The 18,307-nt window shown below is 45.3% G+C and overlaps 1 protein-coding gene across 1 annotated transcript; it reads left to right on the forward strand.

Annotated features, from left to right (window-relative positions):
• The first annotated feature begins 1,198 nt into the window (after positions 1-1,198).
• On the forward strand, positions 1,199-17,203 carry PLMT (phospholipid N-methyltransferase). The gene is made up of 2 exons (XM_086507174.1): positions 1,199-1,558; positions 16,793-17,203. The coding sequence occupies exons 1-2, from the start codon at positions 1,296-1,298 to the stop codon at positions 17,043-17,045; spliced, it is 516 nt and encodes a 171-aa protein (XP_086363300.1). The 5' UTR covers positions 1,199-1,295; the 3' UTR covers positions 17,046-17,203.
• The last annotated feature ends 1,104 nt before the right edge of the window (positions 17,204-18,307 follow it).

Genomic DNA, 18,307 nt, shown 5'->3' on the forward strand with positions numbered 1-18,307 from the left:
TACAATGAGGACTCGCCCCCCCATGAACTTGTTGACTTTTGGCACCTTGAGCCCCTCAAGCACCTTAGTCATGGAGCACCTTATCACCTTAGTCAGCAAGCACCTCAAGCACCTTAGTCAACACAAGCACGTCAAGCTTGGGTTGGGTTCCCACCTCGAGCACAGTCCTAGCTTGCCTAAGAAGGACTTTTAACACTAACCATTGGAGGTCTTTAATGAAGCTAACCCTAAGGTCTTTAAGCTCCATTAGCTAGCCTTGCTCTTTGACATACCATCTCTCATTTGGACCCCTTTAACCTTGGTCCCGTGTTGAGATAGATCCATAAGCACATGTTTATATTCTAACCCTTGTTCCCGTTTATTCCCCCACATTAAATGATTAGTTTAATATGAGAAAATCATTTCAGTTGGTTAGATATTAGATAAATCAAATTACACCGATTGGTAAGCACACATTTCAATCATTATGCCAGAAAGGAAAAAAGACTACACCAAGAAAAGAACACCTGTTTCGCTCAGGCGACTGATGAACACAGTGTGTTTAAGCAATGCATCTTGTCAAGAACCGTAGAATAGCCCATCCTCGTCTGGTGACAAGCTTAGCGCCTTCGAGATAATTCAAATTGTATATGCGCTACTTTCTAAATTGGTGATGTTACTATATGCGAGCATGTGCCCTTTGCTCAAAGTTTACTTCCCATTGGCAGTCAAAATTTACTTCCAAGAGTCAATGGTGGTGTTTCTCTGTCGTGTGTTTCTGAGTTTCCAAGTTCCATCTACTTCTAAGCCTGACCATGGCACTAAGTGACTCAGGGGCGCACGTGGGGGCAGGTAAGGGTGGAGGAGGGCCCGCCCGGCGGGCATCCCAAGGTGGACGAGCCCCCCCAAAAAATGGTGCAACCTTGAGAAAACTGGACCGGAATCCACGACCTCATGCCCCAATACCTTTTGAGGCTTGAGCTAACCACATCGCCCGTCCACGTGCTTGTGAAAGAATTGCCATTTTGCTAAATGTTATAAACGATAAACCTGGACTGGCCTATAACTAAACCTGAACAAGTTCTTTGTCCGGGTTTAGTTCTTGGCCGGATTTAGTTTAATAGGCCATCTGTGGTGCAGATCACGCGCGGAGTTCCCATCCATTGATCCCCTCCCCCCCCTCTCAAATGGAGTGTGCCACTTAGTCGTAAGGTGGCTGCCTCGCATTTGTGAACAGGCGCGTGGCTGCAACACAATTTACAAATAAGGACCCTTATGAAATGAGAGCGCGCCCACAGCTCGACCGCAACATTTGAATGGCTGGGCACGAGGGCTTGCAGAGTGTGCTCGCTTGTGCTGCTATCATTTCCCCGTTTCCTTTTTATTGGGCGCTCTGGAACTACCCCCAGACCTGGGTGAATTGGTGCGGCCCCGATGTCGATCCTTGCCACCGCATGGCGCATATTGCGCATCTCCTTAAGCTCCTGCAATTTGTTGCCCTTGTCTCCGTTTCCACCTTCTGCTGGCCTCCTTTCTACTGCTGGATCCTTATTGGTTTTGGCCAGTTTCTCAACTTCAGGTCAGCCTTTTCATTCAATCACGCATGAGAGAGAGAGAGAGAGAGAGAGAGAGAGAGAGAGAGAGAGAGAGAGAAGAAGAAGAAGAAGAAGAAGAGAGACTATAGATTAAAAGAAGAATAAAACAAATTTGAAGGGTGCTCCGTTGTATACGGGCTGAAAATCCCTCGGCATACACCCTTCCTTTCTGCCGAAAGGCAGTGCCAATAAAGCATTTCCCAAATAAACTAGGGAAGTACATCCATTTGTGGGGTGGTGATGATGAGGATGATGGGATGGACCTTTAACTTTATGTATTTGAAACTAGATACTCGGGAGGTACAATTATGACATGGACATATCTAGCTTAGCTCCATCTGTTATAAGATCACATGCATAGGTCGGTATGGGCTTAAAGAAACTATAGAGAACCGCAACATTATGTGAGCAAGCTTGCTCCCCCCTCTCATCTATGGCCTGTTGATGTTGTGCCTTGATCTCTCAAAGTTCCCTCTACTGTACTCTCATGGCTAAGTATCTAGGTGGCCGATGCTGTTTGTGGGACCAACAATCTTTGCCTTGTTGCAGTGTGACTGCTATATCAGTGGTAAGGAGGGTGGAAATTGCTTCTTGAAAGAAGTTAGTGAGCTGGGAGTGCCTCCTTCAGTAGAGGTAGTGGGTGACCTGCTATGCTTGTGTATAGCAAGTAGAATATGAGTAGCTATCTTTGGTCTCTTGACTCCATGAGCTCTTTGAGTGTGGGTTGTCCTCTCATCTCGAATGCTCTCATAAATTGTGCATCTAAATGCGTAGTGCTTCCCACTCTACACCTTTGCAAGTCCACTCAGCTCCGGTATGCAAAGTGGGACAAAAATTAAAAATGAACAAACCCTAAACGTTCTGTTCTTTGTCTTGCTCTAGAGTGATAGTGGACATTAGAGTCGACATCTTGTGGACGCACACACATACACCCCTTGTTAGTGCTCCTTAAGAATCAATCTTGTACCCATGACATGACACAAGCCAAACATGCATATAGACAACAGTAGGAAACTACCAACCACGGGAACCTAAGTGGCTCACCCCAAAGCTTGGGAGCCTGCAGCACTCCGTCCTAGCGCCTCACCTCAAGGACTGGCAACACGCACCACAAGCCCACACCATAGCTTGGTGTCTGGGCTAGCACGATCAAGGATATTGAGTCTAAGTGTGGTGCTTACACAAGATAGCTCACAAATGAGCTTAGGGTCCTATTTATAGAAATCATTAACTGCACTTCTCAACCTCCCTTCAATTGTAAGTATGCTTACACGCAGGCCCAATTAAGGGTATGTTCACGTGCAGGGCTTGTCCATGTTGGCGGGACGAGAGAGAGAGAGAGAGAGAGAGAGAGAGAGAGAGAGAGAGAGAGAGAGAGAGAGAGAGAGAGAGAGAGAGAGAGAGAGAGAGAGAGAGAGAGAGAGAGAGAGAGAGAGAGAGAGAGAGAGAGAGAGAGAGAGAGAGAGAGAGAGAGAGAGAGAGAGAGAGAGAGAGAGAGAGAGAGAGAGAGAGAGAGAGAGAGACCAACAGATCATTAATATGCAATAGATACATCTGATGTGATCAACAGATAATAGCCCAAGCCTTCCGCGTGCCCTACATATGTAGGTCACGACTTGGAGATGGAGGTAGGGAAAAATCACCTAACAACCTAACAAAATTAAAGGGGGGCGCCCTAAAAATAAAGCGGGAAAATGTGGCCATTGGATGCCGGTCGGTTGGATTGAGATGTAGCCTAAATGCTATGTCGTGGGGGGTCAACTTGAGAGGCACACTAGCCATACAAGTAATGCCCTAGACCAAGGTGAAGTATTAGGAGTGCTAAATACACACCCTCTCATTACCTAATGTGAACAAACTTTCAGAAGGCAAAGATATGACTTCGACAATGAAGATGTCTGTTGCAATCTCCACTGAAGGACAATACGTTATGAGTCTAGTAGTTGTCTATGGAATCTAAATTGCCAAGAGATCTTTGTATCAGATGCCGCCACATGCCATGTAGAAAACTGTTGTGTAATGTGTAGCAAAAGTGATTTAAGGTGATAACTTAGGATGGGTGTTTAGTGTGTACTCAAGGTTCCTTTTAATGCATCAGAGAGATGTGCAATAGACTAGAGAGAGAAGAGAGAGATATTGGGTGAAGGTTATGTAATTGATAAAGAGAGAAAAAGACCAAGCTTAAACTTCAGGGAAGAACCGTGAAGATAGTCCCCTCCCCTTCCTCTTTTCGATGGCGCCATCAATTTTTCCTCTGTTGTGAGCGTTTTAAAACGCAGACCCTAGTGGACGTTTCCTTCTCCCACGACGCACGCTACTTGGCGAACATTTTCTCCTGCGGCAACGTTTAAAACGCTGCCCCCTTGTTGCTTGTGGAAACCGGGGGGGCCCCACTGCATGCCGATGATTTGCTAGCGTTTTAAAATGCTAGCCTTTGCGCTAACGTCGACGGCGGCAGCCCTTTGGCACGGTAGCAAAGACCCACCCCAACGCTACTTGCGTTTTAAAACGTTGGTTGATCCAGATCCTCTTGCCGACGCCACAGAGCCTCCTCCACGCCACCGTTTTAAAACGCTCCACCTGGCAATTTTTGGCGTCGACCTCCAGCGTTTTGAGACACGAATTGGCAGACTGCGACACCTTCTCCTCTTTGACTGTGGTGCCCTCAGTCACCCCACCTTTTGACCCAGCGTTTTAAAACACTGTGAACCAGCAAGGGGTGGGCGGTGTGTTGCTAGAGGACGAACAAAGAGGTTTAAAATGTTATTTGGAAGAAGGGGTTTATGGAGCGGTTTTGGAAAGGTGACCTGCATAGGCATCGAAGTTTTGGGTAAAGGGTTTGGAATTTGTGCCAAGCCTCTTTGGGAGTTGTGTATGCGGCTTGGAAAAGGCAGAAATTGGAAGTTAAGAGAGGGGTTTAATACCACCTTTTTGGCAGGGCGGCTTGGAAGAGGCGAGGAGATTGGAGAATTTTACGGCTTGGTTCGTATGACCACCTTAGGAGTGTGAGAAGGCTCGTAGATTTACAGATCTTGCAACTTCAACATGTCCCCCCCTTGCTTGAGCGCCCGCGACGACAACCACCAAAACCAACTATTGGCTATGGATAGCAGATCAACCATCTAGTTAGCGGCCTATGCTTTGACATAGTTCTCGAGGAAACCAGCAAATTGTTTGGGTGGAGATTTTGAAGCCAAAAACAAACAGACACGTTCGCTAGAGCACACAGGCAACGACACGCTTGACAAGGATGAGGATACCAGTACTCAATTAGCTGCCTCGGTATTCATCAGGAGGTCCGACCATAGTGGTTCTAATTGTGACTTTGAGGCTTTGTTTGGCTCGGGAGTTTGAAGCCAAAGGCAAAAACAGGAACTTACAGATAGAAGAAGACAAAGGCAAGCTGGGGAGAGATTATGGTAATAATGATTTGATAGAGGAGATCGGCATGGCACACGTGGCGGCGGCCACAGTGGCCTCGACGTTAGATTTGTAGTCAAACTGCAAGTGTCGCCACTAGCTTCAGCCAGAGAGAGGCTTGTGAGTAGCAGAGAGGGGCAAATAGTGTTCCATATAATTAATTTGGACCCTTGTGTTGGAGTTCAAGTTATCGGTGTTTGAATCCGTGGGTCGGAGTTTAATGCACATGCATTTGGCAGGAAACCAATCAAACGTATCTAAAACAATGTGGATGAGTGCACCAATCCATTGTTGTTGGTCGGATTATGGATAGGATGTGTTTAAAGTTCATTATGTGGAAAGTATTTTCGGACGTGATGTGTTCATAGTTCACAAATGGGGATTCTTGGACGTAGTGTGGTCTACAATTCAATTTTCTAAAAGGCAATTGATGCTCAAGATGGCATTCTTCTAAGGTACAAAGTTGAGGGTAGCAAATCCGAGGTGTATCCAACAAGGAGCTGTTGCAGGGGTGTCCATGGTAGCTTCTTCATCGACTTGGTCTCACTATTGATGTTTACTATCAGCGGCAGAGAGGGTGTTGGAGTTTTGGCATCTCAAGTGAACTGCCCAATGTGATTCCATTATTTAGTTTGGATTTTAGGTATTTATTTTACTTATTTGTCAAAGTCCGGGTAGAGCAATATACTAGGGTTGCTATATAAGCAACCCTTAGCCCCCATTGTATTACATCATTTCATTGCCAAGGTTGGTTGGTTCAACAGTATCTCTCTCTTTCTCTCTCTCGTGCTTTCTCCCCTTGGTCTCTACGCTTCTGCATCGTCGACTTTGACAGATGGGGTCACAAATCCCCCTCCAAGGGCCCCCCCCTCTTATCGCTTGAGAGCTATTCGCTTTAGATTGCACAAATGCTGATACAATGGTCCTAGATTCTGATGAGATCTTGCTATTGAGGCTTGGATTTGAGAGACGAAAGGTTGAAAATGCAATAGACTTGTCACGTGACACATCCAACCCTATGTGTCCGTGGACAAGCTACAGCATAACAGGGTTCAGTCAGTCCAGTCAGTTTAGATTAGAAGTGATCTGGCACTTTTGTGAGTCTATTCGTAGACCGTGCATGCCCAGTCACTTGGTATAGATGCATATCCTATGGTTGCACAAGCATGATCATCAATATTCCCATCAGAATCCATTAGAATCAACTAGGAAATTTTTCTAGTGCATTTAGCCTATTTTTCCTATTTTTGACATTTTTCACTTATTAATTTAAGTGACTTTCCAACAAAAGTAGGTAGGGCAATTTGGGTAAGAAAATATATAAGCAAACAAAAGCTAGCACTAAATGGTAGAAGAGGCAGCAGGAGCTCCACGCTCAATAGGCACCTTCTCAGCAAGAACCATCAAGAACCTCCCTTGCCTTGGCGATTTCCCTCTCACAGCCATTGGCGTTTTTCCAACAGCTTCAGCCCTAGCGTTTGTAGCATCGCCAGCACCTCCCTTGCATTGGCGTTTTCAGCCATTGCTTAACCGCAACATTCCCTTGCACCTAGCGTTCCCAGATCAGCCCAAAATGCAGCAGTCCCATCAGCGTTTTTCAGACCAAACGCAGCAGACCAAATCAGCGTTTTTTCAGCATTAAAACGCAGCAGCAGGCCAGCGTTTTTAGCAGCATAAAAACAACAGCCAAATCTGCGTTTTCAGCAGCCCCAAACAGCATCAGAAATTCAGCAGATAGCGTTTTTGGGATAGCAGTTAGAAGGTTGCAGATTTCAGCATTTAGGTCATTGTCGCCATCCCCGTCGTCATCGCCGACATAGCCTAGACTTGCATCAGTCCCATACATTCCATTTGTACCAGATTGTGCAATCATAAGTAGACCACTCTCGCCGACGAGAGTGGGGCCTTCGGAGGAGGGTTTTACAACGTCTCTGGTGTCGTATCTCTCTTCTCTCTCTATCTCTCAGTCTCATACACTCACACGCACAGTGTCCATTCACTTTGTTTGTGATCATAGCATTCTCTCACTAAGAACGGAAGGCTCTCCCTGCCATAAGAACAAAAGGAACCTTGAGCACAATTCGGAGCACTCATCTTGAGCAAAGCGTAAACATTCATTCCGCTGCACCTTACATTGGTATCAGAGCTTTGGCAGTGTTCTGTGTCACTCAAGGAAAGAACCACAAGAATCACAAGAATTTTTTTTGCTTGTTGCGGTCGCATGAACCCAAGTTCGCTTGGGCGTGTCGATTCCTAATCGTGTTTTTGAAGAGTGACAGGAATCCCAGGAAAGAAGTGCTTGTCCAGCCTCCCCTTGTGTCTCTTTTCACTCATTGAGAGCGGACCGTGCACTTAGCGGCCGGCCAATCGACGTGAGGTTGGAAAAAGCAACCTTGGTGTGAGCGTAAGGCCGCCAAGGGGTGCGTCTGCGGAAAGGAGTAGAACTCGGGTGAAGAGAAGATCCTTCTCAAACACGGTTTGCAAGCGAAAGAAAACCTCAAGAACCTCAAGACCCTCAAGAACCCAAGGTCCTCGTGGACTTAAGAACCCAAGATCATAGTGCATGGTTGTCACCCAAAGCGGAATGGATACTTCGCATACAGGTGATGAGCATGAGAGAGGCGACGAAGAATTTTCCCCACCATGAGATTTTTTTGATCCTCCCCCTTCGCCATCTACGCCACCAAGTGTCCCAAACCCTATGGAGGCCAAGGTCAAGCAGATGTTGGACATGATGGCACAACAAGAAACGAATCGAGTTGCGTTGGCACAATTAGCAAGCAAAGCAGAACAACAGGAAGCTAAGGACCGCGCGTAAGAAGAAAATCGCATTGCTTTAGAACGCGAGCGCGACGCACGAAAAGAACGAAAAGGACTAAGAAAGGAGGAAGCGACAGCACAAAGCACGGCCTTGGAGATCGAGCAAGAGGCTCAAAGAGAACTACGCACTCAAGAATTGATTCGACAAGTACTTGCCTCGAAATCCGAACCAGCCAAAGATCGTGGGAGTTCCTCAAGTGGCGCAAGCCACGATGCGGATTCCAACAACCCAGTCACAGAGAAGTTGAGTTTCAGTAAGTATGATGGTAAGATGGATGCTACGGTTATTCATTCTTGGTTACATCAATTTAATGCTTATTTTGTGACAACTAAGAAGACAGGAAATAGCAAAGTTTTGACGACAGCGATGTACCTTGCCGGTGATGCCATCAATTGGTACCACGCATGGCAAGAGGCACAGTTAGCCGTGCACCTAGAGGAAGCCGACGAACTCACATTCCTTTCCTTCAATTGGGCTGATTTCCAAGACAAGCTCAAGGCGCGGTTTATGCCACCTCAGTACCTCGCACGATTGGCGCGCTCTCAAGCAAAATGGTATGCCGGTTATGTGTTTTTCTAATCGTGTTTTGCAGCTAGGTATCCAATTACGCAAGTCAGATGATGAACGCAAAGAGACATTTCTTTATGGATTGGACGAGTATATCAAGTATGATGTCGAGGTACTCGATCCAATCGATCTCAACAAGGCGGTAGCGATTGCTCTCGCACAGGAGATGAAGCACAACAAGGGAAGGCCTAACATCACGTCGGAAGAGCAAAGCACTTATTCTAAGGAAGGTCGTTGTTTTCATTGTCACATTAAGGGTCACATAAAAAGAACATGTCCTAAGCTTGAATCGAATGAATCTAAAGAACCCACAGAATCCACTTCCTCTGTCAATGCAATTAATGACAACACGAGTGTGTCCCAAGTTTCTCATGACCCTCCCATTGATGATTCTCTCATTAAATGTTAAAGTCGTATGACGGGGCAGCGCTTTGTCATATTGTTTGACCCAGGTAGTATGCATGATGTGATCAGTCCCTCTCTTGTTGAGAGAGCTCGCCTAGAAGTTAGTGAGAGATCTCCTATAGAGGTCTCTGGCTTTGTTCCCGGTATGGACGCTCTCATCACGGAGGAGTGCCTTGATATGTTGTTTGCAATTCAACAAGCTGCCTTCACTAGAAGATTTGTTGTCTCTCCTCTCTCAGGATGTGATATGATTTTGGACATTCGATGGTTTCGTGATGTTAACCCTCTCATTGATTGGGAGGCTAACACCTTCACTCTCTATGCCAAAAGTGATTCTCCCATTGTCATTCATGGAGAGAACATTGTTCATTCTCCATCTCTCATTGCTAATATGCAGGACAAGATTGAACGGATTCATGAGAAGGAGACTCTCAGTCTCTTTTTCTCCAAAGCATGACACAAAGGATTTGCATGATTATGAGAAGCATGAAGATTTGAATGATAATGATGATTTGCATGATCAAGATGTGATTTCTCACACGCATGATGAGTTGCATGAAGATGATGTGATTGTTCACAAGGATGATGTGTTAGTGGATGCTTTTTCTAGCGAAGCTAACCTCCTCGTAGATTCGATCAATCACGAAGAACCGATCTTGGCTTTCGAGTCGAGGTCCAAAGAACCCTCACAGGACGATTCGATCATTTAGGAAGAATTGATCTCGGCTCTTGAGCCTAGGTCCAAAGAATCATCACAGGAAGTATTATGTGTTCGCATGATTGATACGCACGCATTGTTCGAGTGTTTCATTCGTGATCGTTTCCTGTATTTTAGTCAGCGTCTTTATGTGATCCCTTTTCCTAGGCATGACATATTGTACGTTGAGCACGTTTCGCTCATGAATGAGCACGAATGTATGCGGATTGTTCATGAAAAGCTGAAAAGTATGGATGTAAGGAAGTCACATTCCATGTCTCTTCCTTGGCATGACACAGTATCCGAAAGAGCAAATGAAAGTATGAGCACCAAGCATGGGCATTTCCATTGTGAATTGCCACAGTCGATTGCTCTAGATCATAAGAGAAAGATTCGATCTTATTGTTTGCATGTGTTTGATGAACGGTTTGTCACTCCGTCTCTATGTTCATCTACATTGCATACATATTCTTTAGAGAAGTCAAGATCTTTTCCATTCACTTTACATGGAATGGGTATGTTCATGTTTTTGTGTTGGAAGTGGTTTCAGGAATTTTTAGCCATGGAGATTCTTGAAGCAGAAAGAAGCACGACTCTAGACGAAGTTGAAGCATTGAAGGAGCAACAGAAGACTTTGTGTCGCTTTCGGCGCGGCCCAAAGAAGCAAGCGTTGCAGACCTTTATGAAGTTCAAGTACCGCACGACCCACACATTAGAGTGGGCCGGTGGAGAGTCCCTTCCAGGATTCCGGATGCTATTGGCGATCTCTCTCGACGCCATATAGTTCGGTACCAATACCTCACTTTGAAAAGGAGGGGATGTCACGTGACACATCCAACCCTATGTGTCCGTGGACAAGCTATAGCATAACAAGGTTCAGTCAGTCCAGTCAATCTAGATTAGAAGTGATCTGGCACTTTTGTGAGTCTATTCGTAGACCGTGCATGCCCAGTCACTTGGTATAGATGCATATCCTCTGGTTGCACACAGCATGATCATCAGTATTCCCATCAGAATCCATTAGAATCAGTTAGGGGATTTTTCCAGTGCATTTAGCCTATTTTTCCTATTTTTGATATTTTTCACTTATTAATTTAAGTGACTTTCCAACAAAAGTAGGTAGGGCAATTTGGGTAAGAAAATATATAAGCAAACCAAAGCTAGCACTAAATGGCAGAAGAGGCAGCAGGAGCTCCACGCTTAACAGGCGCCTCACGCTTAACAGGCGCCTTCTCAGCAAGAACCATCAAGAACCTCCCTTGCCTTGGCGATTGCCCTTTCACAGCCTTTGGCGTTTTTCCAACAGCTTCAGCCCTAGCGTTTGTAGCATCGCCAGCACCTCCCTTGCATTGGCGTTTTCAGCCATTGCTTGACCGCAACATTCCCTTGCACCTAGCATTCCTAGATCAGCCCAAAATGCAGCAGTCCCATCAGTGTTTTTCAACCCAAACGCAGCATACCAAATCAGCGTTTTTTCAGCATTAAAACGCAGCAGCAGGCCAGCGTTTTCATCAGGCTATTTCAGCGTTTTCAGCAGCATAAAAACAGCAGCCAAATCTGCGTTTTCAGCAGCCCCAAACAGCATCAGAAATTCAGCAGATAGCGTTTTTGGGATAGCAATTAGAAGGTCGCAGATTTCAGCATTTAGGTCATTGTCGCATCCCCATCGTCATCGCCGACATAGCCTAGACTTGCATCAGTCCCATACATTCCATTTGTACCAGATTGTGCAATCATAAGTAGACCACTCTCGCCGACGAGAGTGGGGCCTTCGGAGGAGGGTTTTACAACGTCTCTGGTGTCGTATCTCTCTTCTCTCTCTATCTCTCAGTCTCATACACTCACACGCACAGTGTCCATTCACTTTGTTTGTGATCATAGCATTCTCTCACTAAGAACGAAAGGCTCTCCCTTCCATAAGAACAAAAGGAACCTTGAGCACAATTCGGAGCACTCATCTTGAGCAAAGCGTAAACATTCATTCCTCTGCACCTTACAAGACTAGAGAGAGAAGAGAGATACTGAGTGAAGGTTTTGTGAGTGATAGAGAGAGAGAGAGAAGGCGGAACACTGGATGGGGTCCCAAACCTCCCTCCAAGGGCTCCCCCTCTATTGCTAGGGAGATATTTGCTTTAGATTGTTGATACAATGTCCTAGATGCTGAGATGCTGATGGGATCTTGCTGAGGCTTGGATCTGAGAGGCTAAAGGCTGAAAATGCAAAACATTAGTGGAACTGCGGGGGATATGCAACTGCGACGAGACTATGGGCTGATCTGCTAATGCTGCTTTCAAGGGTGTTGGTGACAATGATGGGCTGAATTCCGAAAACACTGGCCGATCTGCTGCACTTGAGTTGGATCTAGAAAACGTTGGCTGACATACAAGTGCTTGGGTTGGCGAGGCTAAAGGCTGAAAATGCAAAATGCTAGTGGAACTGCGGGGGATATGCAATTGCGACGAGATTATGGGCTGATTTGTTAATGTCGCTTTCAAGGGTGCTGGTGAGAATGATGGACTGAATTCCGAAAACACTGGCTGATTTGCTGCACTTGAGTTGGATTTGGAAAATGTTGGCCGACACACAAGTGCTTGGGTTGAATTCTACTAAAGCTAGGGCCTAGGGCTGATCTGGTGTTTATGGCTGAAAACGCTGAACTGCTTGATGGAGAAACGCTAGGGGGATGAAGGTGATGAGAAAATGCTAGGGCTGGGTATTGCTCTGAGGGCGCTGTATGCCCATAGGGGTATTGACTTATCTTTGAACGGTGAGCCCTAGGGTGGAAATAAGGTTGGGTCGGGCAACCTCATTTATAACACCACGACTTGCTAAATGCTCACTTATTATTGAGTTATTGAACTCATTATAAGAGGTGCTTCACATGCATGAAAACTACCTAGGCTTGGTATTATGCTATCATATGAGGACACTCCCCAATGCCTAGACCTATCAGACACTGGTTGCGCTCATGTGCAATCAGAGGATATGCAACTACTCTAAAGTGTTTGGACATGCACGTCCTGCGTACAAGCTCACTAAGGTGCCACACACTTCTTATGAAACCAGCCCGAGGGGCGGTAGGTTTTGGCTTTCACCCGAAATTCCTTACTTTAGACACGCATAGAGAGCACATTGGAAAGGTAACCTGCGACGGGAATTAACACTTAAGTACACTCACGGCTCGGAAGCTAGAATATTCCGAGCAGACACCAACAACCTGTAGGCCCCAAAATTGGCGCCTCTTCGGTATTTCTTTATTCTTTAAGAGGGTAATTACAAAGAAGAGTCCTGGGAATTCTCTGCCTGTATCCAGCTAGATACACTTGTTCTGGCAAAATTTCGGCAGCATAACAGCCCCAAAACTCGCCTAAGACCAATTCCCTTGCTGGAACTCACTTCCACTGGCATAAACCCTCTGATTTCTGCCCGAAAACAGTAAATTCAGCTCGCTGTATTTACTGGTTTTTGCCATGTTTTCAGCCGTAAACAGTCCCCGAACTGTCCTCTAACAGTGGGGCACTGCTCCCAATGGTTCTAGCATCCGTATGGCTGAAGAACAATCAAAATACAGCACATAACTAGCGTTGAAATCGCACCTGTACAGTAAGGTTATCACCCTCAACAGCAGTTAGCTATTCCAATTCCTGCTCAGGGAGGCTCTTGCCTTAGCAAAAACGCATGTAGCCACACAACTGTACATGAGTCAAATGAAGAGCCCTCTTGTGGGGCATCACATTACTTCATGTAGGAAAGAGAGAGAGAGAGCAGTGTGAGGTGTGCAAGACATGACTTCTTGCATCACACTGTACATGAGAGGGAAAGCTTGCAGTCAATAGCTCTTAACCTGTGGCAGCTTGCAAATGAGCGCTCTCCCAGCTAGAAATCGAGTGCCCAAGTTTCTGCATGAGGAAACTGCACCAGAACGCGCCACTTGGCACATTTACAAGCATTTTCCCGTTTTGGGCTTCCCGGTTAAAAATCTCCCGATTGGTTGTCCAATTCAACAGAGTTCTAAAATGTTCCCCTTGTCATTCCGGAGGTAATGACGCGAACAGATTTCATGGCCCAAAATAGCAGTTCCCTAATTTTTAGGAGATGCTTCCCTTGGGCTCCCACTGGTCTTCTGACCATCTATCCCCATTGGGACCGCATCCAAAAATGCAATGTGGCCCAACTGTCGTGTACTTTCCTTTGGTGATCCCACCTTGGCTTTGTGCCTTTATTGAGTTCACTTTCTAGTATCCACCGACTTGCTAAGTGCGATGGGGGGACCTACACGATCTTGAACTGAGCCTAAACATCCTCTTACTATACGAATTCCATGTTAGAATTACACCACCGTTGCTTCACCATTTTGTACGGCTAGTGATTGTTTGGCCACCCATCGCACATCATGTAGATTGCATGGACAAACACTTTTAGCACGTGTCCGGCTCGTCATTTTTTGAGCTTGGCTGGGTGCACACATTTTTTAGCCATTTTTGGGCTTTTATGTTTTTTGCACCAGTTACACATTTTTACCCTACCTCAACCCAAGATTCTATAAATAGAATGCTTAGGGTCTTGTAGTCATTATAGATTGTGTATTGAGAGCATCATTTGTAGAGCACTTGCGTTCTCTCTCTCTCTCTCTCTCTCTCTCTCTCTCTCTCTCTCTCTCTCTCTCTCTCTCTCTCTCCAGCGTTTTCGGCGCGCGTGGCTCACTCTTTCCACTGCTCACTCTCCAGTCGCCAACAATGGAGAATCTGCATCGATCTCTCGTCTTGAGGCTAGCGCTAGCACTTCTTCTGGTTTCCATCGCGGCGGATATGAAAAACACTGATTAACGTTTTTCAGCCCTAGCGTTTTCTGCAAGAACAACAACGTTTTTGCATCTGTAGCCTTGATCTGCATCCTTCTCCCTAGCACTTCCCTCCTGCAGCACAATCGCACTAAAATCGGCACCAACATCTGCTGGCGTTTTTGCAAACCCTAGCGTTTTGGGATAGATTTGCGTTTTGCAGATCTTGTTGTGTTTTTCCGTGCTTTGCTGCCGTTTTTGGTGATTTGCGGCGTTTTTCACTAAGCGCTGATCTTGTGCACCTACGGCAGCGGCCAAGAAACACCTAGGAGTCTTGTACACTGCTTGGAGCTTGCAAATCTGCACCTTGGACATGTATCTACACCCAATCGGCACCGTTTTCGGCACTTATTATTTGCTATTTTTTCTCTGTTTTCAGCCCCTCGACGGCTACAAAGTGCGAGAACCCTCTCCTCTAACACTCTGCGACGCTCCCGCACTGATAGGTGGCGTACATGCACGCTGAAAATATCTATTACGACAGCGTTTTCAGCACCCTTTGCAACATTTTTTGGGCGGACAGTATGCTGAATTTTTACCTCTTGTGCGGTTGAACCATCCCTTGCTTGTCAGGACACCATCTGGTGGTTGTCCGTGCGGTTATCTTGGACTGCTACAGCCTTGGGAAGGGTACCTTTATCGACGACTTGCGATCTTATTGATCTACCTTTGGGACTCCTCTCTGAGCACGCGACATGTCAACTCCAAAGCTGAAGGGACAACAACAGCAGTCCCATAAGGGGGCCACTACGCCTTCTGCGACTACGGCCACTTCCACTTCTGCGACTACATCGGCATCTACCAACGCTACATCCAACAATTATGCCCTCACCCAGTTTGCTGAGGAGAAGAAGTTGGATTTACACAACTATTTTGTGTGGAGGACACGAGTCTGCACAATTATTGCCTACCATCGACTTTGGGAATTGTTGAATGATTTCACCCATTCGGCTACTCAGCCTTCCCTTCCCACCGCCACTCAGGCCCAGATCGACGAGTGGGTGGATTGGGACATACGAGTCTTCACCTTTCTTATAATGAACCAATCGGACCACATCACGAAGGAAGTTTCCAAAGAGGAGCATGCACAGCCATTCTGGAGATGGATTCTTGACCAATTTGAGGAGACCTTGTTTGCCAGATAGATCACACTTGAACTGGAGTTGTACAACCTCCAGTTCAAGGATTTCAACTCATTTGATGGGTTGACCTGCCGCATGCGGGAACTTTGGGATGACCTTGTCTCTGCCGGAGGCGACATCACCTCGACACGCGTGGCTGGCCTCTTACTATTCAAGCTTAGAGGTTTGGATTTAGTAAGAGGCTTTGAGGCCTTGATTGGATAGTCATCCAAGAAACCAAAGTAGAATTAAAGGGCATAGGAGGATGAAACTAATGGATCTGGTGAGAGATCCAAGAAGAACATGACATGTTCATAAGCGGGCCATGTTCGGAGGAAGTGCCGAAGAAGTTTGATTTCAATTTTATGTTCGGTGAGGTAGCTACTGTTTCTGTCATTTACACTTGGTTTACCTACCATCTTCGCTAGTCACTCTCAAAGACTTGCGGAAGGATAGCACTCTCCTACTTCCTTGACAGAGCCTAGAGAACCCATCATATTCCCACATTTTATGGTTTGTGGGGTACTGGAGGGGGTCTGGCATGTTGACAAGACCCTTTTACAGGGACGCCCCCATTTTGGCTAGACTGTGCAGTGTGCCTTGTACTCTCTTGTTTAGGAGAGTTTCTCTCTCTCTCTCTCTCTCTCTCTCTCTCTCTCTCTCTCTCTCTCTCTCAGAAGAGCAACTCTGCATGCCATCCAAGCCAATTCCCGATCGGCTCTGGATGCAGAGATACCGTATCTAATCTCTTGCATCTCGCAGGGAAACTCCCCAAAGAAGTCGCAAGGTTATAGATCTCACGGCCGTGGGAAAGGATGGTTTTTAGTGAGAGTTTTTGTAGGAAACTTCAGGATATTTTTGATTGCTGCTCCTGGATGCTCTTGCCATCTCATAGTGGAGACTTCTGATGATTTTCTTGGTTTTTTGTCGATTTGACATGATTGCTTACAGATGTGAGTGCATCAAGGTTTAAGTCAAGGGTACTGCATCATCAAAAAATTTGTCAAGGGTTAATGTCGACTATGTTCGTAAACTTAAGAAGACTGTTTTTTACTAAGAAAGACGGACGTATAAGAACTCTCCCGAGCAACTTCTAGTGGATGCAACAGATGTATGAAATTGAAGACAATCTACAAGAGGAGCACAACAAGGTAAAGAAGTATGGCCAGGAGCGCCTAGTTTCTTCTTGGGTGCCATGTTTTCTCCGTTCACAGTTATGCTCAAGATTATTTAGTTATTCATCACTTGTGTTTGAAGTACCAATCAGTTTCATGTCTATAGTTGTAAAATATCGACATTAGAAGATTTCATCTAAAGAGTTGTTTGTGTTGTGGTGTTGCAATGCAGGGTCTATCAACTGTTGGGAGAAGGTGGAGTGTACTATGGGGTGCGATTTGGGAAAAGCATACCCTGGATTCATGAGTTTCCTTTTGGTTATATGAGAGATCCTCAATATATTGGCAGCATTTTTAGCTTACTAGGATGTTTCTGCTGGGTGCCATGGCCTTATCTTTTACTTTGGTCGGGTTGTTACGTGTTACTGAGTTGTATGGAAAGAAAAGAGGATGTCTTGACACGAGCAAAGCCCCAAAAGCTCTAAGTACCGCTCACGGTGTGGCTGAAGACTGTTGACATGTTGAGTAGTATCTTCTTCGGCCTCTTCCTTTTGCCAAAAGCATATTGTGAAATTTTTTGAGGTCTAGGAGAACCTTATTGTATTTAGCAGTTTTGATAGCCTTTCATAGATGTTTGCGCATTTATTTTCTTGTATGTTTTGTGTGAGGTGTTTACGATACACAATGAGCATGTTTGACATCAACAATGCATGGTGAAACGTGAATTGACCTTACTTAACAAATGGACTTTGTGGGGACAAGAATCCTTGTTGAATTTGCAAGGTGCTGGTTTTTTTTTCTAGCAATTAATAATCTAAAATGTACTTTCGACAATGTACTATCGTGTTAGGTATACTTCACTTCTAAATTGACACCAATGTCTGAAAGGTAGACACCTTAGAAGTGAAGCTAATTAATTGTATGTATATAGGTAGGTAGTACTAAATGGATAATGTCGCACTTGGATTTTTTTGGCTTGAGTGTGGCTATGCCTTCAATGTTTGGATATGTTTTTTTATTTTGGAAATTAGGGTTAACCTTTGCACTTATTTCTTCAGCACATCTCCATCTCTCTCTCTCTCTCTCTTGTGTTCAATAAATTCGATCAAGAACATATGGGCCATTTAACACGTTGGAAAGGGGGAAAGGAAAACACACATGAACACACAATAAACGCCTCACCATAACCCACGATATACATAGCACCCCTAACCACTAGAATTCACTTCCACAATCGACACAAGATCACTTGGACACACTTGTTTTGGTACACCAACACATGCATACACTTCTCAAAAAGCTCCAGCACATGCTACACATACGAAACCTTTGTTCCACACCACAAACATGTAAAATTCTCTCTCTCTCTCTCTCTCTCTCTCTCTCTCTCTCTCTCTCTCTCTGTGCACACATAGACCTCGATTTGAGGCTGCACCCAACCACATCAATGATTTAACACTTTTTATACTTGTTTCTGCGAAGTGTCAATTGATGATGAGTTCTTGATGCGTGATGTCCTCTTAATTTGACATTGTCATTATCATTACTTTGAGTTGGTTAGACACGAAGTGATCACTTATACTAGTTTCTAAAAAACAAGGTCGTCTACAGTAGATGAGGGCACTATCTCTAGTTAAGAATTGGAGTTGTTAGGTAGAAGTATTATTGAATTGTACGTATGAGAAATTATACAAATGTAGTTTACGCTCGTGGTTGACAATGACTTTAAGTTCTCTACGTGTCTAGT

Source organism: Adiantum capillus-veneris, chromosome 30, assembly GCF_014529385.1.
Source record: "Adiantum capillus-veneris isolate H3 chromosome 30, ASM1452938v2, whole genome shotgun sequence".
NCBI lineage: Eukaryota > Viridiplantae > Streptophyta > Polypodiopsida > Polypodiales > Pteridaceae > Adiantum > Adiantum capillus-veneris.